The sequence below is a fragment of the Vombatus ursinus genome, unplaced genomic scaffold (genome assembly GCF_900497805.2).
Source record: "Vombatus ursinus unplaced genomic scaffold, bare-nosed wombat genome assembly UNPS02009205.1, whole genome shotgun sequence".
In the NCBI taxonomy this organism is placed as follows: Eukaryota; Metazoa; Chordata; class Mammalia; order Diprotodontia; family Vombatidae; genus Vombatus; species Vombatus ursinus.
In genome coordinates, this window is record NW_020948983.1 from 45,168,405 (window position 1) to 45,191,806 (window position 23,402).

General features: G+C 38.2%; 1 protein-coding gene across 2 annotated transcripts in view; it reads right to left on the reverse strand.

Annotated features, from left to right (window-relative positions):
* PCSK6 (proprotein convertase subtilisin/kexin type 6) overlaps nucleotides 1–23,402 on the reverse strand; it is a 250,644-nt gene that overhangs the window by 111,410 nt on the left and 115,832 nt on the right. For both annotated transcript variants that reach the window (XM_027852143.1, XM_027852144.1), the window contains exons 9-11: nucleotides 23,167–23,267; nucleotides 15,068–15,171; nucleotides 11,450–11,567 (exon numbers count right to left, since the gene is read on the reverse strand). In XM_027852143.1, coding sequence (XP_027707944.1) covers nucleotides 11,450–11,567; nucleotides 15,068–15,171; nucleotides 23,167–23,267 — 323 coding nt within the window. The remainder of the gene's footprint in view (nucleotides 1–11,449; nucleotides 11,568–15,067; nucleotides 15,172–23,166; nucleotides 23,268–23,402) is intronic.

Consider the following 23,402-nt stretch of genomic DNA (forward strand, 5'->3'; position numbering starts at 1 on the left):
ATAAGCAATCCTAACTTATAAACAGGTTATATTGCAAATCTTGCTTGAAAATCAGTTCTTAGAACTTGTAATGCATTTCCCATAGAACTTGGAAAATGTATTCCAAGTTTAAATTAAATCAGGGACACCAGGAACATATCTCCCACTCTGGTAACATCAAAGAGCAAATAGATAGAGTGAGTATGTAATCCTGCCCACTAGTAACTCATTAGTACTATGTCAGCATAAGAGAAGGACTTCCCTATACCACAACATCTGTGTAAGATAACAGATCATTTGAACTATGGAACAAAGAGCAGTTGTCTCCCCAAAGTGGGGCTCCAGACATATCCCACTGCTCTGTTCAATATTCACAAGTTGGGGACTGCTGCAAAACATAAGCTATCATAGGCTCATAAGACTTAAATGCTGGAGGGAATTTTGGAAAAATTTAATTTAGTTGATTCAAAAAGCTTTAATAAGTGTTCACAATTGGGGGTGGGGATGGGGGAGGGGGAGAGAGACAGAGAGAGAGAGAGAAAGAGACACAGAGAGAAATAGAGACAGAGAGACACAGACAGACAAAGAGAAAGACAGAGAGAGACAGAGAGAGATGGAGAGACACAGAGAGATGGGGAAGGAGAGGGGGGGGAGAGGGGGAGAGAGGGAGAGAGAGAGAGAATAAATAAAAAAAACTTGGTGGAGGGTAGCGCTAAGTGAACATTAAATGGAACTAGAGATTCTGAGAGACAGAGGAAAGTTGGCAGAGCATTCATGTCTCATCTATATAGAAAGGGGGCTAGAGATGGAGTGCGGTAGACAGGGCTGGAACCTACTATGCATTAGGAAAAGTCAGTGTGACATCAGATAAGTTGGAGTTAGATAATGAAGGAATTCAAAAATTATGTATTTTCACCAGAACCTTCAGGATCCCTTCCCCTGTTTGTGCATCTCTAGGTCACCTAGTCCAACTACTTCACTTAGCAGGTGACCCTGTCTATGCCCAGGGGAGTTAGGGGTAGATAGTTAAGAGACACTGTGTGACCTTAGGCAAATTAATTTCTGGATCACAGTTTTCTCATTTATAAAATGAGTAGGCTGTATTAGATGATTTCTAAGTTCTCTTCTAGCTCTAAAATCCTGTGAAATGGTGGCCCAGAGATAGCCACAAAGGTGGTAAGTAACAAAGTGGATTTAAACCCAGCCCCTCAGACTCCAACTAATATTGTAGTGGAATTGCTATTTTCCCTACCCTTTGCTGATCCCCTCCACACATGATGGAAATGATAATGAGTGTTATAGTTCAACGAAGGACTGGGTATGGTGTCTGTATGGATCTCTGATAATATACCCAAGTCAAATTTGTTTTGTACTTCACCAGGTCCTGTAAGCTATCTCTGGAATTTACTCCCCTCCCTCAGTTTCCACTGTCAAGTCCCTATCTGACCATAATTTCCTATCTTTCTATCTTTCCTTACACCCCAAGTCCTCTCAAATCTATTCCTGTCCTTATCTAGTCTAGGTCTTAAAGTCATGCCCATATTACAACTATAGCTTCCTAACTGGTTTTCCTTCTTCTTCTGTGTCTCTCTCTCTCTCTTCTCCAATTTATCCTGGACACTAATGTCATCTTATTTTTCCCAAAACACTACTTTTATCATGTTCCTTTTACAGTCTTCATCTCCTTCACAGTCCTTGCCCTTATTCCAGAAGAATTCAATATACATGTTGCTATGTCCTTGAAAACCCAGTTTGTTACCCTTTTCATCCCATGAGTTTCACCTTAACCACTCAGGGATGGTCCAACCCTTGATCTCGCCATATAAGTTATACTTCCTATGAAGCCTAAAATTCATCTCACCATAATTTCTTATCATTTCCTGTCTCTCATTTCTCCTAAATTTCTTCTTATCCTCACCATGGGAGGGAGTCATTCAACCTCTCAGTGCTATCTTTGGTCATTACTCCTTCTTGGACTCACTTTCTTCCTATCTCAATCTTAACGCTAGAATAAACCAGTTCAACTATATACTGTCCTAATTTTGAAAAAAAAAATGTCTCCCTTTTCCCATTGGAGGTCCTTGCTGACTCTCAAATCTTTGGGTTACCACCATCACCATCTACTTTCTCTGACCCTGCTCATGTGATGCTGAATGAGGAAGTCACCCAACTATGCTGAATAGGCCTATCATAAATTTATGTTAACTAATCTCCTTACTTCATGGTAATTTTAAAATTCATTCTTAATTCTCTATCATATACTACACAACTAGTTGAACAAAACTTTTTCTTTTCCTTCTCTCCTATTTTATATCTCAGATGCTCTTGATATTATCATCCTTTGCTCCAGTTCACCTAGCCAAGACCTACCCCTATACTTGTAACCTTAAACTCATCCCCTTCCATCTTCTCCAGCATCCTCCCACCTTCCATTATCCACTTTCTCTCTCTAATCTACAATCTATCTACTGGCTCCTTCCCTGCTGCTTACAATCAAGCTTAGATCTGCCTGATCTTTAAAAAACCTTCACTTGACTGTACCATTCCTTCAACCTATTATCCATATCTTAGTTCACTTTCACAGCTAACCTTCCAGTAAAAGTGGTCTACACTTATCTCTACTTCTACCTATTTCATTCACTTCTTAATACAGTTCAATTTTCTGATCCCTTCTTTCAACTAAAACTGCTCTGTCCTTGGCAGCCAATGACATCTTGACTGTTAGATGTGATGTCATTTTCTCCATCCTCAGCCTTCTTCATGTCTTGACAGCATTTGATACCGTTGACTACTCCTTCCTCCTGGAAATTTTTTCCTCCCTAGGCTTTTGTGACCCTACTCTCTTCTGGTTTTTCTCCAACTTCTACCCTAATCAAGAAACTTCATTGGCTCTCTTTTGCCCCTAGGATGAAATACAAACTCTCCCATGTGGCATTTAAGGCCCATCACAATCTGACTCTAACTTTTCTTTCCATGCTTATTTCACATCATTCATCCTCACATATTTTATATATTCCTACCAAACTGGTCTAATTTTTGCTCCCCATCTACAACATTTGGTCAGCCACTTAATCAATAAGCATTTAAGTGCTTTCTATGTGTTAGGCATTGTGTTGAGTTCTGGGGATACCAATAAAGGTAAAAATAGTCCCAGCCCTCAAAGAGCTCACAGTCTAATGGGGGAGACAAGCAGCTATATACTAGATATATACAGAGTAGATGGAAATCAGTTTCATAGGGGAAGCCTCTAGAAGCTGAGGGAACTAGGAAAGGCCTTCTGCAAAAGGTAGGATTTTAGCTAAATTTTGGAGAAAGATAGGGAAGCTAAAAGGAGGAGGTGAGGAAGAAAAGCAGTCTAGGTATGAGAGACAGCCAATGCAAAAGCATGGAGGTGGGAAATTTATTTGCAAGGGAAAACCAAGTAGGTCAGCGTAGTTGAATCATAGAGTGTGTGGCATGGACTAATGTGTAAAAAGACTGGGAAAGTAGGAAGGGAAAAGGTTATGAAAAGCTTTGAATGCCAAACAGTATTTTATATTTGATTCTCAAGGTATTGGGGAGTCACTAGAATTTGTTGAATAGGGAGAAAGGAATGATTTGGTATCTATGCTTTAGAAAAATTGTGATATAGAGTAACAGCATTCATTCATTCATTCATTCAGCTAGGTGGCACAGTGGATAGAACACTAAACTTGGAGTCAGGAAGACCTGAGTTCAAATCCAGCCTTAGCCCCTTACTAGCTGTGTCTATTACAATAACCCAGAAGAGAGGTGATAAAAGCCTGAGCTAGGGTGGAGCCTGTGTGAGTGGAGAAAGGGACATGTGTAAGAGATGTAGTGAAGGCAAAAAGGGCAGAATTTGGCAGCAGGTTTAGATACATGGGATAAGAGTATGGAATTAAGGGTGATGCCAGAGTTGCAAGTCTGGGTGACTGAGAAGATGATGGTTCTCTTGACAGTGATAAGAAACTTCGGGAAAATGAAGAAGTTGGGGGAAGAGGAGCATAATAAGTTCTGTTTTGGTCATTTGGGGTTTGAGCTGCTTATAGGACCTCCAGCTCAAGATGTCCAAGAGGCAGCTGGCAATGAAGGTATATGCCTTGGGTGAGGAGAAACAGGGGCTGGCTAGTTAGATTTGGGAATCATCTCCAGAGATGACCACTGATTTTTTCAGAGATGAACCCCAGCTTTTTTCAAGGCTCTTCTCAAGTGACATCTTCTACAGGAGGTCTTTCTTGATCACCCCACTTTTCATTGTCCTTCTTTCTAGTCAGTTCACATTGGCATTACTTTGTATACATTATTTCCCTCTAGTAGAATGTTAGCTCCTTAAAGGAGGGGACTATGTGTTTTTTATTTGGATCTCTGGTACCTAGAATAGTGATTAATGAATGCTTATTGAATAATAATAGTGAATCATAACAATAGCTAGAATTTATGAAGCACATTAAGGTATGCAAAATGCTTTACAAATATTATCTCATTTTATCCCCTCAGAAACCATGGGATAGGTGCTAGTATTATTTTTATTTTGCTGAAGAAGAAATTGAGGCAGATGGAAGCTAAATGACTTGCCCAATATCACATAGCTAGTAAATTTCTCAGGCTGGATTTGAACTCAGGTCTTCCTGACTCCAAGTTCAGTGTTCTATCCACTGTGCCATCGAGCTAAATGGATGAATGTTGTTACTTGATATTACTTAAACCAATGGTTCTCAAAGTGTGGTCTAGGGATCCTTTCAGGGGATTCATGAGGTCATAATTTTTATAATATTAAGGCATTTAAATATCTAACATGGAAAATATTGATAGATAAAATCCACATAAACAAAAGCTCTTAGTGGATTTGGGGGGGCAGTCCTGGGGTCTTGAGACCAAAACATTTGCTAACCATTGACCTAATATCAAATCCAAACTCCTGCTCTTGGTATTCAAGGCCCTTCAAAATATGGCCCCTATCTTCCCATTTAGCTTCTTTCTCATTGTACCTCAACTCTAACCCTTACTTCCAAACAGGCCAGTCTCATTATTGCACACTAAACATAGTATGTGTGACTTCTACATCTTCAGTTCTGCTGTTACCCCATAGGGGAGTGTCATCGCTTGAGTTTTCTATTTTGACTTCTTCTAATATTCCCTCTCAGTAGGACACAATTTCGTCCCTCCATTTAGCTTCTAAAATCCTTTATCATCTGGCCCTACTAATCCTCCCAGTCTCATTGTTCATCACTTCCTTCTGATGTTTTGCACTTCACCTAGATTGGCCTTCTTTGTTTCTCACATATGATGGTCTAATTCCTATCTCTGTGTCTTTCCACTGGTCGTTCTTCGTTCCTGGAATGTATAACCTCCTTACCTTGAGGCACCAACGTGGTACAGGGAATAGAGTTCTGGGCCAGGGGTCAGGAAAATTTAAAATTCAAAATCAACTTTAGATGCTTAATAGTGGTGTGACCCTGGGCAAGTTAATTCACCACTGTTTGGCTGATTTCTCAACTATGAAATGGGGATAATAATAGTATCTATCTCATGGGGTTTTTATAAAGTATTTGGAAAAAAGCACTTAGCACAATGCCTGGCACATAGTAGATGATATAAAAATGCTTATTCCCTTCCTCCGCTCTTATCTCCACGTCATAAAGTCCTTCTCTTCTCTACAGCTCAGACAGGAAGCCTTTCTTGGTTTCCCCTCCCCCCATTGCTGGTGCCCTCCCTCCCAAATTGCCTTGTATATAACTACTTTTTATGCATTTTGTTTATTAACTTTATATTTATTCAATACATATTTTAATATGTACTTGTCAATCCTATTAGAATACAAGCTTATTGCAAGTAGGGGTAAGTCTTCTCAGTGAGACTGGGGCACTCCTTGTGCAAAGGGATCATATGTTTCATTTCTTTTGTATCCTCTAAGCCATCTAGAACAGTGCTAAGCATATAGGGCCTTTGTGCATACCATTTTCTACATTTGGATTTCCCCTCCAATTCATTTTTGCCTTTTGACATTCTGTCCATCCTACAAGACCCACTTCATATATTATCTCCTCCAGAAAGTTTTCCCTAACTCCTGGAGTAAGCCTCACCCACTAACCCACCCATACTTAAGTTCTTATATTTTATTCTCCAGTCTATTTATTTTACATTATTACACATTTGTGTTTGTCATGTCTTCCAAGCTAGATTATAAGATCTATAAGGGTAGAGATCATGCTTAAATATTTTCATATTTCCATCCCCCATAGTCTAGTACTAATTTGTATTTAATAAATAATCATGTAGTGAATGAATAGTAGGCATTCCACATTTTAAGGGACCCTAATTAGGTCATCTAGTCTGACCCTTTCATTTTAATTAAATTGAACCTGTGCCTTCTCTCTCCACGATTAGCTGAATAATCAATTGTTACTTGTAGATGATACATTTTTTCATTTAGATAAGCACAGACTAATGCTGAGCTATCAACCTAGTATGCATTGTAATTTTTCAAACCACTTTAAACTGACAAAATGCGTATGTCAAGTCTTACTGTCTTTAAGCTTGTCTAATGTTTGATAATTCAATAGATCAGTTATTACCTCCATCTCTGGAGACCTTATATATTGCAGACTTTCCTCTGGGTCTTTTTTAATTGGTCTTAATAGGTATCTTAATATTTATCTTAAGGAAGATCTAAAACTATGTTACTTCAGAGATGAATTAAGGGAAATTTTAGCATTTTTCATAGAACTCTGAATTATTAGGGAAGAATTTCAAGGGATACATAAGATATTTAAAAACCAGGTTCTTTTTTCTCCCACAACATTGCAGTAATTTTAATTTTTTTCACCTTGGAGAAAAACTATTTTAAAAATGAAATAAACACAATTTTAGCTCCATTCCCATGGAATGCAGACATATGCATGGTCTGCAGCAGGGAACAACTTATAAATTTACTAAATGGGGTGATGCTTATACTTCTCTTGTCAAGTGAGATGCTCAGTCTAGATTAAGGCCATTAGAACTCCATGAGCAAATGAAAATTGATTAGTTTTTATAATTATATTTGAATTTCACAGCAGGAATGTAGGCTTAGCCAACACTTTTGTTGGCTAAGATGTCTGCTGACATCTTCAATCACACCATGTAACTCTAACAAATGATTTTCCTTTACAATATGTGTAAACAGAATCCTGATACAAGACTTTTTTTTTTTAAATCTAGACCTATAATTTCATGAGGAATTTACTGATTCATTTTCCCTGACACATTAGCCAGATTTTCTTGGTCTTCAGTTTTAACAAATACAATGGGAAGTATCTACACTAATGAAATCATCTATACCACAAAGTATTGAAAAGAAGAATCTCTTATAATCATATTATTTGTAATATATATGCCTTTGTAATATAAAGTCCTGTTAGTAAGCTCAAAGAAAATAATGGACAGCATACTGTTTTTCATTTTTTTTTTCAGTATACTGTCCCTTGCTTTCATTCAGCTCACTTACATTTGAAACTTTATCCTGTAAGAGGATATATATTATGATTGTTTAATAGGAGGAAAGTCAGAATTGGAAAGGTAAAATGACTTTAGCCCTAAATTATCTACCTGGAACTACTCCCTAAGTTCTAGGATGCCTCATCTAGAAGTATAAATTCTTCTACCTACACTATCATATTTATCGGTTAGGGTCTTTTCTGGATGACCTTTTAACTTAAGTAGCAAAGAGTCTTCTCTTTGATACAAGGTATGCCATCTTTTACTAAATAAATTAAATACCATTTTTTTGAAGGGTGATTAATCATGTCTATTTCAACACAATCCCAACCCAAGTGGGTTTATATAATTTAGGCCAATAAAAGCAACAATGCCATTTCCTGAGCATTGGCAGAGAACGCTGAGTCAATATGTAAGGGAAGAAACCTTCAACTTTAGATCCAACACTAAATGTAATGATCCATCTCTTTTAACAATGACCTTATCCCAAAAAGATCAGGCTGAGTGATTGGGCTAGATGTAAAGACTGAACCAGATACATCTTACTGTAACTTCTTCCACTATTACCATCACTCATGGGAATACAGAGGGACCTTACAACATCAATACTGCTTAATAATGCATCCATTTATCCTTCAAATTCAGAATACTTCCAGGAGAGTCAAGAATCAGGGACAACGATATCCTAACTCACTTTCAAAGTCTATTTTCTAAAGTTCATTTCTATGAGCAGAGCTATTCAACCATTTGTCCCATCCCAGAAGAACATACTCCTTCTATGCAATGGGAGGCACACAAGCACACATGTATATGGAAGAGGAATCCATGGGAAAAGATTCTATTTCTCTCTCTTACTCTCTCTCTTTCTGCTACTCACCATTGAAGGAGGAGGCTTTGACCTGGTTTGGGGTGGACAGAAGATCCTAGGAACTGCTCAAAAACTGATTCCAGGATGAGAGGGAGAGATGCTGAAAAAGGCAGAGGTGGAGGAAAGCTCAAGAACTAGATAGATGCAGGCAGGGAGATACCACACCCAGAAGACATGAAGATAAAAGGAGTAAAGCAAAGTTGTGGCTAGCCATGAGAACTGTCCCAATTCTAAAGGCTGCTCCTTCCCTCCCCCTTCTTTTGTCTTTTAAATTAGCAAAACTAACAGTCTTTGAGCCACCAAAAGACCTCAAAAGCCATATGAAACAGTTTTCTAAAGACTTAGGAAAAACAAATGCTCCTTAACTTTACCTAAGGGCTTGAACTCTTGTTCCAAGCTTATTCTCAAGTCTGATGGTGCTCAGTCAAACTATCATTTGCAGAAAAAATATCACTGTACTTGAGTCAACTGAAGCTGTGTCAAAGGGCAGAAGGTTAAAAAAAAAAAGAAATATTTCTACTATTCACAGAAATATTTCTTTTTTTTAAACCTTCTGCCCTTTGACACCTCTTAGTACGACAAAGTGACATGTCAAACTGTATCTGATTTTCATTTCCTTAGAGATGGTTGAGGTGGGATTGGGTGGGTTGATGAAGAAAGTAAGTATAAAGCAGGGAGTGGTAATTTTGTTGGGTATTCTGAATAGTTCTGGATAGCTTTAAATGAGAAATAAATCTTTATGCTTATTTAATAGGAGTCTGATTCATCTCCTGATGAAACTGGTTGAATTTCTGCTTTCCTCAAAGAAAAAGAACAATGCTACATTGTATGTTTTAGCTGTTCCCCTCAACTTGCACTGTCTAGACTTTGTGCTTTTATTGAAAAAATAAAATAAAAACAATCGTTCCCCTACCTAGGCACCCACTCTCCCTTAAAAAAATATATTTTTGGCAGTGGTAAAAATGCTTTATTCAGGAGTTGCCCTGAAAGGGAAAGCATACAAACAGATCTGTTTTAAGTTGGAGACACTTGTGTGTAAGAGGCCAAACATTTGGTCAACAAACTGAATCAAAGCTGCAGGGACAACTCCTATCTTACATTCAACAATGTTTGCGTCTTTCTGTCCTGGATATTCTTAAAAGTCATCACAACCTGAGAAAATGAGTTATTAAAAAGTTAGAGTTACTTGAAAATATCTCTCTGACTTTTAAACTTGATGACATAGGAGGCAATTATTATTCTCTGATATAAAACATCACAGAGATAAGAAATTGAATTGGATGGACCGTTAGTTTGACTCTGTATGCCTGTTCTTACGGGTAAGACTCTCGCTCTACTCCAAGCATCTCTTAAAGTAAATAAACATGAAAAACCTTACCCTTTTATTTTATGAAGTCTACTTCTGAATGAGACAGTCATAGGCTCTACACTAAATGGTCTTTCAGAGTTTAAGACTGCTATTTGAATGTTTGCATGCCTGTCTGTGAGGTATGTTAGAGAGCATACCCAGGTGACAATCTATGAAGTTAGCAGAACTATGAAAATACAACTTCTAAAAAGAAAAAACAAAACAAAACACCTCCCTTCATGTTAGCTCCAAATAGTTTCTCAAATTTCTTTGGCAGTGGTGTAGGGTATTTATTAGAAGAAATGGATGTGTTTTGACACATGATATTCTGCCTTAGTTCACAAATTAAAACAACAACAACCACCTTTTATAGATATATCATTTCATTCTCAAGCATATATCCAATAATAATATTTATGGCAAATTTTTTTTCAGTGAATAAAAACTATAGGGACACTCTTTCTACAAGGATACTCTTTCTCTCCTAAACTAGGATAATTGCAAATATAGAATTTATAAGGAGTACAATCTACTTTTCTCTACTAATGTATTTAGGGTCTTCTGTCTGATTCACTTTATAAACTGGAAATCTCATTTAAAATTTCACAATGAATTAATATATCTAATTTTTTAAAAATTGAAATAAAAAGCAAATGCAGTTTGAGTTTTGATCAGTCCAGAGTGGTAATGTCTGATAAACAATCTCAATATGGGTGTGGTATCTCAAGGGTGTTCCTAAGGGTTGAGCATGAACTTGTTCACTAAATCTTGGAATATCTATGTCAAAGTTATGGTCCCTCCAGTAGAATGAAAGCATCATAAATACAGAGTTGAAAGGGACCTTACATTTCAAGGAATCCAATCACCCAGTAGACTATGAGCTCACGGACAACAGGAACTGTCTTTCCTTGTACCCCCAGTGCTTAGCACAATGCCTGGCACGTTGTAGGCACTGCGCACATGTTTACTGACTGACAGATGAGGGAAAAGAGGCAGGGAAAGGTTGTGACTTGCCCAAAATCACAGAACCAGTAAGTATCTGAAGCAGAATTTGAACCAAAATCTTCCTGTCTTCCAGTTCACCACTTTATTCCCTATAGGTCATTTAAAAGTCTTTATGTCCTCAGTACTTAGCATGGTGCTTTGTATGTAATAGGCACTCAATAACCATTTGTTGAATTGTAGTGAATGTTAGAAGTAGAAATTTGAAAGAAGGTGTTCTAGGCCATTAACAGAAGTACAATACTTTGGGTCATCACTATATGGAGCCACTTACTCTAGAAATGAATAAAAGGAAAAATAATGAGTTATCAGAAAGGTAGAATTATTTGGGAATATCTCTCTGACTTTTAAACTTGCTAACATGAAAGGCAATGATCATTCCCTGACATAAAACATCACAGAGATAAGAAACGGAATTGGATGGACCAGTGGTTTGACTCTGTATGCCTGTTTTATGAGACAGCCTCTCAGAAGTTAGGTCAGAATTGACAGATTAATGGTGTTTTTATCTTGGAGTGTGTAGGTGTGATATATATAGAGAACTAATAGGGATCTTCTTCCCCATGTTCCAGAGTGCCTGCTTTGTTATCAAACCAATCCTGAAAAGAAAGCAAATGCCACAGTGTTCCTAAGGTCCACATATGGGCATGGATGTGTGCAAGCATACATGTGCCCATGTGCATGCACACACACGCACAGTCACTTTAAAATAGCCTGAAATTTAAGAGGACAAGTATTTACATGAAAAGTCACACAAAACCAAAGCAAAAACTCACCTGGGTTTCTTGTCTGAGGCTGCAATGCACATATGCTGAGAGGGTACAGCTTTCCATTTCTTAGCTTCAACTACAATACCTTCTGCATCCACCAAGCCAAATCCATACAGATGGCTAACTAAAAAGACAGAAGCTTCAGAATCTGGATTTTTGTTTGGATCTTTTAAAAGTCATTCATGGCTGGAATCTTGTGCAATGATTCACTGACCATGGTACAAAACCACACAGCAAGGAAATGTCAGGTTCTCAGACAAACTGAAAAGCTTTCTCCTAGTCCTGTTTATACAGCACTTTAAGGTTTGCAAAGCACTTTACATATATTCTGATTTGATCCTCACAACAACCTTATTTGGTTGCTGCTGGAATTACCATTTTACAGAAAAGGAAACTGAGTCTCAGAGAGGTTAAGTGACTTGCCCAGGGTCACACATATAATAACTATCTGAAGAAGGATTCAAACCCAGATCTTCCTTAAAAGGTCAGAATATGTGGTGAGTGGTCATGGAAAGAGGAAGCTAACTGGCCATGCAAGGCAATCATAGGCTTCAACCTTTACTCTTATTTGTAAAGAGCAAACAATCCTCTTTTTGAAGAAACTAAACATATTTAGCTTGAGGAAGAAAAGACTCCTGAAGGGGGACATAATAGTCATCTTCAAATATCGGGAGGGCTGTCATGGGAAAGGGAGACTGGATTTATTCCACTTGGACTCTGAGAACACAAATAGGAGCAGTGAATGGAAGTAGTCAACAGGTAAATTTAGGCCTGATGTCCAAAAGAGGAATGTGTTGCCAACAGTTGGGGGGGGGGGTTCCCCTTTCCTTGATCTTCAGCCTTTTAAGACTGGATAACTACTTGTTGGGTATGAGAGAGTGGGATTCCTTTTGTGTATGGGTTAAACTGAGGTCCCTCCCAACTCACCATTTCTGTGATTCCGTATACTAAAAATCATTATCATGTGCAATGTAGGATAAATAACACTGAAATCATGCTACATTCACCTTTCTTGCTTCCCTATTAAGAACAACAACAATAACAACAACAACAACTATATGCAGGGCATAATGGTATTATCCATTGGGACATACAGATACCTTGGTACAAAAAATAGTTAAGAAGCCCTGCTTCCAGTGGTTTCTTACCTTTCCGAAGTTCCTAAATCCTATTCTTCGATGTCTAGAAAGCCTGCTTTAGAGTTTATAGAGAATATACTGGAAGCCTCAGGGTAATGCTATTGTTTATTATTTGGTACTATGTTGGACAGTTAAAGAAGTAATCTGTCACCACTGGTGATCTAGACTATCAAGGAATTTAAAAGTCTAATTTGAAGACAGAAAGTTATAAGCAGTTACAATTTGTTTTTGTGTTTTAATAGGCTAAATTTTAAATACAAATAAAACTCTGGTACAGTACCCCACTGCCACAAAAGTGTTCAAAACAAAGATCCCCATTCCACCCCAAGTCTTAATCAGTGGCCTATTCATCTTTTAGCAATATCATATAATGGGACTCAAGTGGATTAAAATTGTATCCCCTAAAGTTTATTATATTTGGATTAGATGTATATTTTAAAAACAAAATAAACATAAAGCTGAGTGATTTCAAAATGTTTTGGTCCTAGGCTAAAGAGAAAAATAAATATAGCTACAGATTCTCTCTCTCTCTCTCTCCCTCTCTCTCTCTCTCTCTCTCACACACACACACACCCCAAAGAGTACACTATAATCTTTCAAATTATCCATGAGCCAGAAAAATCTCTATTATCAACAAACTCATCTTTGTGTGTACTCTAGTGCAGGGGTTCTTAACCTGGAGTTCATAAACTTTTTTAAAAAATTTGATAGAACTGTATTTCTACATTAATTGTTTTCCTTGGTAACCCTATTTGAATGTATTTTATTTTGTGTACTTACAGTATGATTCTGAGAAGGGGTCACTAGGCTTTACCATATTTCCAGTGGGGTCCTTTGAGGAGGGGTGGGAGAGATGAAAGAAGGAAATAAGTATATATTATTTACTATGTGCCAGGCACTGTGCTAAATACTTTACAAATATTACTCTTTTGATCCTCACAACCACCCTGGGAAGAGGTGCTATTATTATCCCCTCTCTCTAGTTGAGGAAATAGGTTAAGTGATTTGCCTCACAGCTAGTAAAGTAAGTGTCTGAGAAGTCGGATCTTGGATCTTCTAGGCCCAGAGCTCTGTCCATGGGCCATATAGCTGCCTCAATAAAAAAAAAAATAGTTAAGAAGGTCTGCTCCAGTGTTTTGTTTTTGTTTTTGTTTTATTTTTTTACCTTTTTGAAGTTCCTAAATCTTACTCTTTGATTTCTAGACAGCCTGTTTTACAGTTTATAGGGAATATACTGGAAGTCTCGCTATAATGCTACTGTTTTGGTTCCCTTGCATCCTTGTCAGAAACTAAAAACTAAAGCTGGCAAACACTTGGGGTCTAGGTTCAGGGCCTGCTATATTATTGCTCTGGATACTTCATTAATTAAATCCCCTTGGATGAAGTCTTATATAGGATGATAGAATGTTGGAGCTGGAAGTGAACTTGGATTGGTGGTTCTCAAATTGTTTTTGCTCATGGCACAGTATTCTTTGCCACGAGGAATTGTGGCACATTCATTGTTTAGATGGCAACAAAGAAGAGTTCCCAGCCAACTGGGACTTCAGACCCATCACCTAGACTTTGGGCTTCTTGGGCCTTACCTTCCCCTTGACTCCCCACCCCCCATTCTCTTCTTTTTTTATTTCCTCATGCCTCACCCTGGGGGAGGCAACTTTGGGTCTCCAGACCCTTGTGACTGTAGTGGTCTTCTCTATACAAAGCTGGGAAGAGAAGGTGGCAGATTGAATTTTGTTGTGTTTACATTCTGGTGGTTCATAACATTAATTGCAAGCTCAAAAGGATGGAGGCTAAAGAGCATTATATAATTTAAGACATTTTAAATGGATATCTGGAAAGCAAAATTTCACAGCACAGCTAATGAAACTCATGGCACATTAGTGTTCCCAGGCACATCCTTTGAGACACACACTGTCTTGGAGATTAATAGCACCGACCTCACAGGGTTGATGTGAGGATAAAATTATATGTGTGTAAAGCACTTTGTGCACATTAAATTGTTATATAAACTTCAGATATTATGAATTTCCTCGGTGTTATAGCAAGTTTCCAACATATTGGTTTTTAAACATTTAAGTGAATTAAACTTACTTTTGCTTCCAAAAGTAAGCTAGGTGGTGTAGTGGATAGAGCATTGCACCTGGAATCAAGAAAACCAGAGTTCAGATCCAGCCTTAGACACCTATTAGTTGTGTCCCTCTGGGCCAGTCATTTAAGCTCCGTCTCAGTTTTCTCCTCAGTAAAATGTGGTTCATAATAGCCTTTACCTTCCTTCCAGGGTCATTGTGAAGATAAAATGAGATAATAATTGTAACTTACTTTGCAAACCTTAAAGCACTACATATATAAATGCTAGCTATTATTATTGTAAAAAAAATCTGAACATACTTTAAAATAGATGGAGACATTGTGCACAATGAAGGTTCAGAATTACTGGCCTATTCAAGAAAACAATGTCAAAGGTAATTGAAACTGTTTACCTCACCTTTGTGACCTGCTCCATTTACTTTCCAGTCACTTGCTTTCAGATGAGCTGGCCTGGATGTTTTTACAAGCAGATGCTGAACGTCCCTCCAGGTTAATTGGTTGCTATAGAAATACAGAAACGGGATGATAAAGATGATGCCCTGAAATGCCACATTGGCAGCATGTAGAATTCAGATTTCAACAAGCATCCTGAGACCAAGGAGTACATTCTTTAGTGGATCTGTATTGCATCCCTTAAGGAATAGTTTTCAGCAATTGAATATTGAGATGCAATATAATAAGATATAAGAAAAAAAAATCCATGTGTCTGAAACCTTAAAGCATCCAAAACCTAGACTTGCTATCCACTTATACCATAATCTAAGACTTTCTAAAAATGGAACAAGGTTAAATAGGAAGGGCTGGGAGGCCGTTAGGGGGTATGGCAGGTAGAGCACTAGGCCTAGAGACAGGAAGACCTGATTTCAAATCTTGTCCCAGGCACTTACTAGCTGCATGACCTTGGGCAAGTTACTTAATTTCTGTCTGTCTGGGTTTCTTAACTGTAAAATTGGGACAATAATAGCACTTAGCTCCCAAGGTTTTGGAGAGGATAAAATAACATAGCATTTATAAAGGGCTTAACACAGTGACTGCCACACAATAGGCATTTAATAAATGCTTGTTTCCTTTCTCCCCTTCTCCTACCATAGTTAGAATAAAAGTTCTTTCTTTCAATAACTTCCTTTCACAACATTTATTGAGCACCTACGTCTATCCTAAATTCTGTGAGGGATATGCATTTTCTTAATACATTTTTACAGTATGCAGTAAATTAAGGCTACATTCTACAAAAATCCCCAATTCAACTATCCATTGCTTGGGCTTGAAGGTTACAGAATTTAGATCTTCAACTAGTTTGTAGAACATATTTTATTTTCAAAAAGCTAAATTACTAGTATAAAATGCACCTGCCCGTTGGTATTTTCCCTACTTTTAAACCTATCTCCTGTCAATACACTTTTAAAAGAATAAAATAAAATAATAATCAGTATTCCTTCTGACTTCTCTGTTATCGTGTTCTTGAACCCCATGTTCATCTATGGCTTTTATTTTTAATACAAGATAAAGAAGCTTTACCTCCACATGGCCTCAGCTCTCTACTAACATGGCTTCATCATCACTTGAAACTGTTAAAACTCTAGGTCTCCAACTTAGAAATTCCCTGCACTCTCCACAAGCCCCTCTCCTTCCATATATATTACTCCTTAACTATAACTGAGTTGATTCTTCATCCTTATTCTTACCTCTAGGCCTCTGACTCTTCAGATACTCTCTAAGTCCACCAGACTTCTTGTGGCTTCACTTGCTTCTCTACTTAGCCTGGGCCCCGTGGTCAACAATGTTCTTATACCCCAATCCCACATATCTATTCTCCCAAATAGACAGCATTTGAGGGTTTTTTAGTGTCTGGGTTTTTTTGCTCCAAAGCTGCTATGCTTTGCTGGAGAAATTCATAAAACCCTGATTTAAATTATATGTTACAATACAAATTGCATAAAATATAGAGTTGTTATAAATCCATGTTATGCAACCTCAGTTGGACCGTTATACCTGTCTGGCAATCCTTTTGTTCATCTCTTGTTGATTCTCTTCATTGAAGTCTTCCTCTGATGCCTTAATATGACATGGAGTTGACCTGAGCTTTTCAAGGCCAGCACAATGGCCTACTATGCTACCAAGCTACAAGGCTTTAAATATGGGCCTGGTGAAGTACTTATGCCATACAAGAACAAGGGAACCTTAATTTGGAGAGGTTCATTACCAGAGTAGCAACCAGGCGACTAAATTTTTGGCCATAGCAATCCTCAGGCATTACCTACCCAATGGTTATTTGAGCTGGCGAAGGGAACACCTACACTGTCTAAGTCATTGAGTGTTCTCTCTAAGGTACTGAACTCCTATTGCATCCCATAACATGACTGATTCAAAACCTCTTCTATTCCTAACTCCCCACTTTTACCCTATCTCTCTCACTCTCAGCAGATAAATCTGCTTTCCTACTTAACTGAGATGGCTGAGGCTATCTAACGTGGGCTGTCAATTCCCTTTGAGGGTAGAAGAAAATTAGAGGTGGCCTGGAAGCCAGGGTAGGTCAAAGTCCTGAAGTAGGGGTTGAGGGATGGTTAGAGAGGAAGCTGGCAAAGACTGATGCTAAGGGCACAACAGGAATGGATGTTAAGACCCAGTCTGAATTGAGACAGGTAGAGCAGATATTCATGTGAACTAGCTGTTTGAAGATGCAGGACAGAAGACAGGCACTATGAAACCAGAAGATAATCTGGAGAGCACAAAGCTCAAATGATAAGGAGGAGGGACAAGTTGTCATGTGACAAAGGTTTCCTATTTGTGGTTTCTTTTTCATGGAAAGCCTGGGTCATGAATTTCTTCAACCACTCTCCACAAAATTTATCTATACTATCTCTCATTCTTTCTTCCTTCACTTCTGTCTCAAATAAAGTTTCCTTCCTCCCTTCCAAAGCTTTTACTTTCATTCCATCCCCCTTCTGAGTCCTGGCTCAATTAGTCATGCCCAATCTGCTTTGAATCTGCAACCTTTCCCTTCCCCCCGATTCCTTCACCTCCAACTAAAGCTATGTTCACATCTCCACCAAGCTGAAAATCCCTCCATTAGCTCCTGCTACTCCCTTATCTTTCAGCTTTCTTTTACTTTCTACCTTCTTGTAGTCTACACTCACTGTTAACTTCCTTGATCTAATTGCCTCCTGTCTTCTCTAGCAAATTGTTTCCACTATTATTCTCCTTCTGTCTCTCTAATCTTCAATCACTTCCTATCTACTGGTTCTTCCCCTGTTGCTTACAAACATGATCCATGCTTTTAATCCTTAAAAACAAAATGATTTATGATCCCTTCAAATATAGTCCCATATCTCTTCCTCTTCTGTGTTAAATTACTTGGAAAAAAAAGCCATATATATTTGCTGCCTTCACTTTCTCTCCTCTCCTTTCACTCCCTTAACTACTACACAATGGCTTCTGACCTTATCATTGAACTGAAACTACTCTATCCAAAATGACTAATTATATCTTAAATGCCAAATCTAATGGCCCTTTCTCAATCCCTGTATTTCTTGACTTGTTTTCAGTATCTGACCTTGTTGACTAGTATCCTCCTGGATACTCTTTCCTCTCTAGCTTTTTGTGACATCAATCCCTCTTGGTTTTTCTCTTGTATTTCAGACTGATCCTTGTCAGTCCCCTTTGCTTGATAACATGCACAAGCTGTGGCTGTCTTGGGTCTTCTCTTTGCTCTTTGCATTCTTACTTGATCTCATTGGTTCCCATGGATTCAACTATGGAGACTATTCCCAGAATTAAATATCCAATCTTAGTCTCTTTCCTGAGCTCTGGTTCTATATCACCAGCTACCTAATGGACAGTTTGAATTAGAAGTTCCATAGGCATCTGAAACTCAACACATTCCAAGAGAACTCATTATCTTTTCACCAAAATCTACTCCTCTTCTGAACTTCCCTATTACTATTGATGGCACCAGTATCCTTCCAGTCATGCAGACTCACAACTTACAACTCATCCTTCACTTTTGCTTCTTACACGACATATCCAAACCATCACCAAAACTTTGTCATTTTTTATCTCCACAACATTTCTAAAATACATTCCCTTCTCTTTACTCATATAACCACCACACTAGCTCAGTCTCTCATTCCCTCTCACCTGTTCTATTGCAATGCCCTCCTAATTGGTTTCTCTGCCTCAAGTCTTTTGCCATTCTAATCCAGCCTTCACAAAGTTGCCAAGATGATTGTCCTGAAGCATGGGTCTGACCCTGTCACACCCATACTCAGCAGAATTCTAGTGGGCTCCCTATTACCCCTACTATCCAATATAAGGTCCTATGTTTGGCATTTAAGACTTCATCATCTTGCCTCTTCCTATTTTTTTTTAATCTTTTCACTCATTGCTCCCTTCCACATACTCAGTCTTGTCATGTCAGCCTACTTGTGATGTTTCACACACGGCACTTGTCTTCATGTCTTTTCACTGATATCCCCCATTCCTGACGTACGCTCCTTCCTCATTTCTGCCTCTTAAATCCTTGGCTTTTTTAAGACTGAGCTCAAACCACCACTGTCTGTAGAAGGTCTCCTCTAGTCACCCAGCTGCTAATGCTTTCCCTCTAAGGTTACCTTGTAGCTATTCTATCTTTATCTTTTATGTCTATCCATCCATTTAATCCCATCCACCTATCTATCTATCTATCTAATCCATCTATCTACCTACATGTTGTGTCCCCCAGTAGAATGTGAGTTCCTTGAAGGCACGGGCACTTTTTATATTTTCATTGTATTCTCAGCATTTAGCAAAGTGCCTAGGATCAATCGATTCTTTACTACTTCTCAGTACTTAGTAATCTGGCTTCTGTGAATCAGCCTGTGCTTGCTGTATAAAGGTCACTGTATGCTCTCACAAAACAACCTTAATATCTAGGCTGACAGCACACCAGGTGTGGGAACAAGGAGGGAACATGGTAAACCTAGCTCACAACAATGCCAACACAGCCCAGAAAGGAAAGGGCATGGCTAATGTGGCACTGTCATCAAACAAACAGCACCACCCTAAAGGGCAAGGAAATTGCTTAAGACAAGCTGTTGTAGAGGCAGCTTGATAAAAGTAAAAAGAACTATGGATTCAGAATCAGACGACCCAGGTTCAAATCCTGATTTTGACATTTACTAGATATGTAACTTTGAATAAACTGACTCAACTCTTTGGGCCTCAATTTCCTCATCTATTAAATGAAGAATTAGCCTAGATGATTTCTAAGGTCTTTTTCCAGCTCTAAATCCTATGATTCTATGATTTTACTGAGAGCTACTACTCCCTTTTAGGATGCATTCTCCTTAACTCTGTGCTAACTTCTCCAGCTTTAGATCACTGCTTTGGACTCTGTTCTTGCCCTCTGCCTCTCCCTATCTAGAACTTGTAGAACTGGTGACCTTTGGCTTGACCCAGCACAGCCTCTAGTTTATTCTTTTTTAAAGTACATGTTAAACTGTATGTGTCCCCTTCTGAACTTCTCTCTGCTCTTTTCTATGTATTGTCAGATTTACTCTTGGCCTACAACTCTTTTTGCTTGAAAAATAATTCCTTTAGAGGCCCTGATTGCTGCCTTCAATCACTAGTACATATTAGCCCTCTTCACACCCCTCTAACTAACAGTTAAAAATTGATCTTTTTAGTTCGCCTTTCAATAAAGTAGGTTGGCCTTGGCTATCCAATTTGAGAGGAAAAGGGCAAAATTATAGGGGAATCCCATTTCCGATCTCTTCTTTTACAGGAATTATCAGATAAGAGAGACCTTTATGGTAGTTGGAGGGAAGACTCCATCAAGTCCAACACTGCTTTGCTTTTTGATTACAGGGGAACCTGAGGGACAGTGATGCCTACCAGCGCTCCCACTCAGAGTATCAGAATAATAGGGAGGACAATACTCATTAGGATCTGGAGGTGAAAGGAAGAACAGCTGGTACTTCTCACTGAGCACAGGACGCTTTGGGGCTTTGACAAAAAGATTAATCAAGGGACAGTTGCTTACCCCAGCACTTTTGTCAAATAAGTCAGATACAGGAAGAAGCTTGGTGCGTTTTGGAGAAAAACTATCTATCCTTACTGTTGAGAAAATAAGTTGTGAAAGTCAATAGGGTGAATGGAGGAAAAGTGATTGGAGGCCGAAAGACAGGGTACAGTTGTGGCACCCATAATAAGTGGTCCTCTGTGTCTTCTTTTGTTTTGTTATGATGGGATGTGTGTGTTTATGTGTGTGTAGGTGTTGTTTTTAGAGGGTCCGTATTGACCTGGGGTCATGACTTGGGCTGTTCCATGAGTCTCATACAGCACATACTAGAACTAGAGCATGGAAAATGAAACTGGGTTCTAAGTCCAGTCTAGAAGTGCTGCCTATCTGAATGGTACTAGCCAAGGTGATTTCTGGATCTCCCAATAGGTATCACTGGTAACATAGAGGCAGGAAGTGAGTAGCAATTTCCTTATCACTACAGGTCTAGATCTGAATTTTTCTTTTCAGTTCAGGTACGGAAGAATAGGAGGAAGGAAAAGATCAGGTACCATCTCATATAACACTTGCCCAAGGACTGCTACTGTATTTTTTTTTTCTGAAATCCTCATTGTAAGACAGGAATAGTTACTCTAGTACCTCTGAACTCAGTGTTTCCAACCACATATTCATAGAATCATAGATCAGAGTTGGAAGGGACGGACCCTAGGGATGATCTAGTCCAATTCCCTCGTTTGGAACTTACCCCCTAGTTAGTGGCAGAGCTGGTACTAGAACTCAGGTTTCCTGGTTCCCAGTCCAATGCTCTTTCGCAGGTTCAGGAATAAAAATGTCAGCTTCCTATAATAAAAAAAATAAACTGTGCCTAACTAACTGAGGCTAAAAAAACTAGTCATCTGGAAAGTTTTGACATAGGGGTATCCATTGCTTTAGAACAAAAGACATGGGTTCCAACAAACTCTAATACCAAGTTTCTGTTAAGAAAATCCTATTTTCCCTCTGATTTTCATAATAAAGTCATAGGATTGTAGTTTATAGATCATAGATTTTGAGCTAAAGAGGATTTAGTCCTCTTTAGATATTTAGTCATCCCCTCATTTTTATAGATAATGAGATTGAGGCCCAAAGAAGTTAAGAAACTTGCCCAAGATTACACAGGTCCTAAATGGAAGAAATGGGATCCAGTATGCTTTCCACTGAACTACATTGCCTCATAAAGTTAGAGAGAACTCTCATTGGAAAAAGAAATTCCATTATAAACTGAGTCAACTATTTCTTGAATAAGGTTCTATGTGCCCTTGTCCACCTGTGAACCATAAGATCTTCTTCCTTTTAGGGAATCCCTTGATTTCATAATCACATATCTCTGACATTTTCTGTTCCCTTTCTCCATTTGCTCAAAAACTTACAATAGTTAATAGAATGAGGCAGCAATATAGCATTTGGCTTAAGGGCTGCCTCCTAACATGCTTCCTAAACCAGTCCAAAAAATCTTTAAAGTAATGTTCAATTTCTGTAAAATATACTTCCTATAACTTCAAAATTCTATATGTCATTTAGTTTTGAGTTATCTTTTTAGCTATGCATATACATCTGAGGAACAGTTGAAATGATGAAGACAACCATCTGATTTTAATGTGTACATTCCCTATAACACAGGGTTTACTTGCATCAAAGTCAGAAGGATTTGATAATATGTGAAGGCTATATCTTGTTAGTTTATGCTACTGGCATTGAATAATAAATTCATCGAAAGTTTTCCAAAAAGAAAAGGAGAGGAAATGTAAAAAAAAATAATAATAATAAATTGCTGAGTGTGTGGATGCAACTTTCCCTGAAAGTAGCAACTTATTTAAAGTTTTTCAAGAGCCTCAGGACACAGAAACTGACCTATTTGTACTTAAACTAAAAACATTTAATAGTTTCTTTGTTAAATTCATAGTAATCATATTCTATTCCAGTTAGCTGCAGGCATATTAACATCTTTAAAAATACATAATTAGAAGTATTTAAATATTTTAAGAGTTCTTTTTAAATCTTTTAAAAATCTTAAATCTACAACAAATGGATACAATAAACGACCGACTTGTTATGGCCCTTTTATGGTGGACATTTGTTTTAAACAAACTAACATTCTCTTTTGACCCCGAGAAGGCATATATAGCCAATCCTCTCCTTTTCCCACCCCCATCTACATACAGACATCTTTTAAGTTTCTTTGTGGCCAACAGCCAAAAAAAACCCTTAACATTTTACTAGCAATTTATTAGCATTAGGAAAGCTAATGCAGTACAAAGGTATTACCTTAGTATATAACACAGAAAGGGAGGCAGCATTGCTGTCATTAACAGGGCTCAACTATGTCTCCATAAGCAGATTAAGTTGTGTCTGTCCTCATAAAACCAAACACGTAGAGTGTTCTTATGGTCCTAATAACAATAGGTTACATAAGCATTAAGCATCAACTGCCTTAAAAAATAATGAACGTGTTAACTTACTTTGCTTCTAAAGCCAAGGCAATAATGCCAGCCACCATAGGCGCTGACACAGAGGTCCCTGTGTGGCCATCAGTACAGCGCTGACGTAAATCAGTGGTAACCTATGGGCGAGAGTGTCACAGGACACAGTGAGGCGAATTCTGGATTGTACTGTGGAGTCAACAAAATAGATTTGAGTTCAAGGAAAATAAGAGTTTATTTAAGATGCAAGTACATGAAGATGTACACAGCAGGAA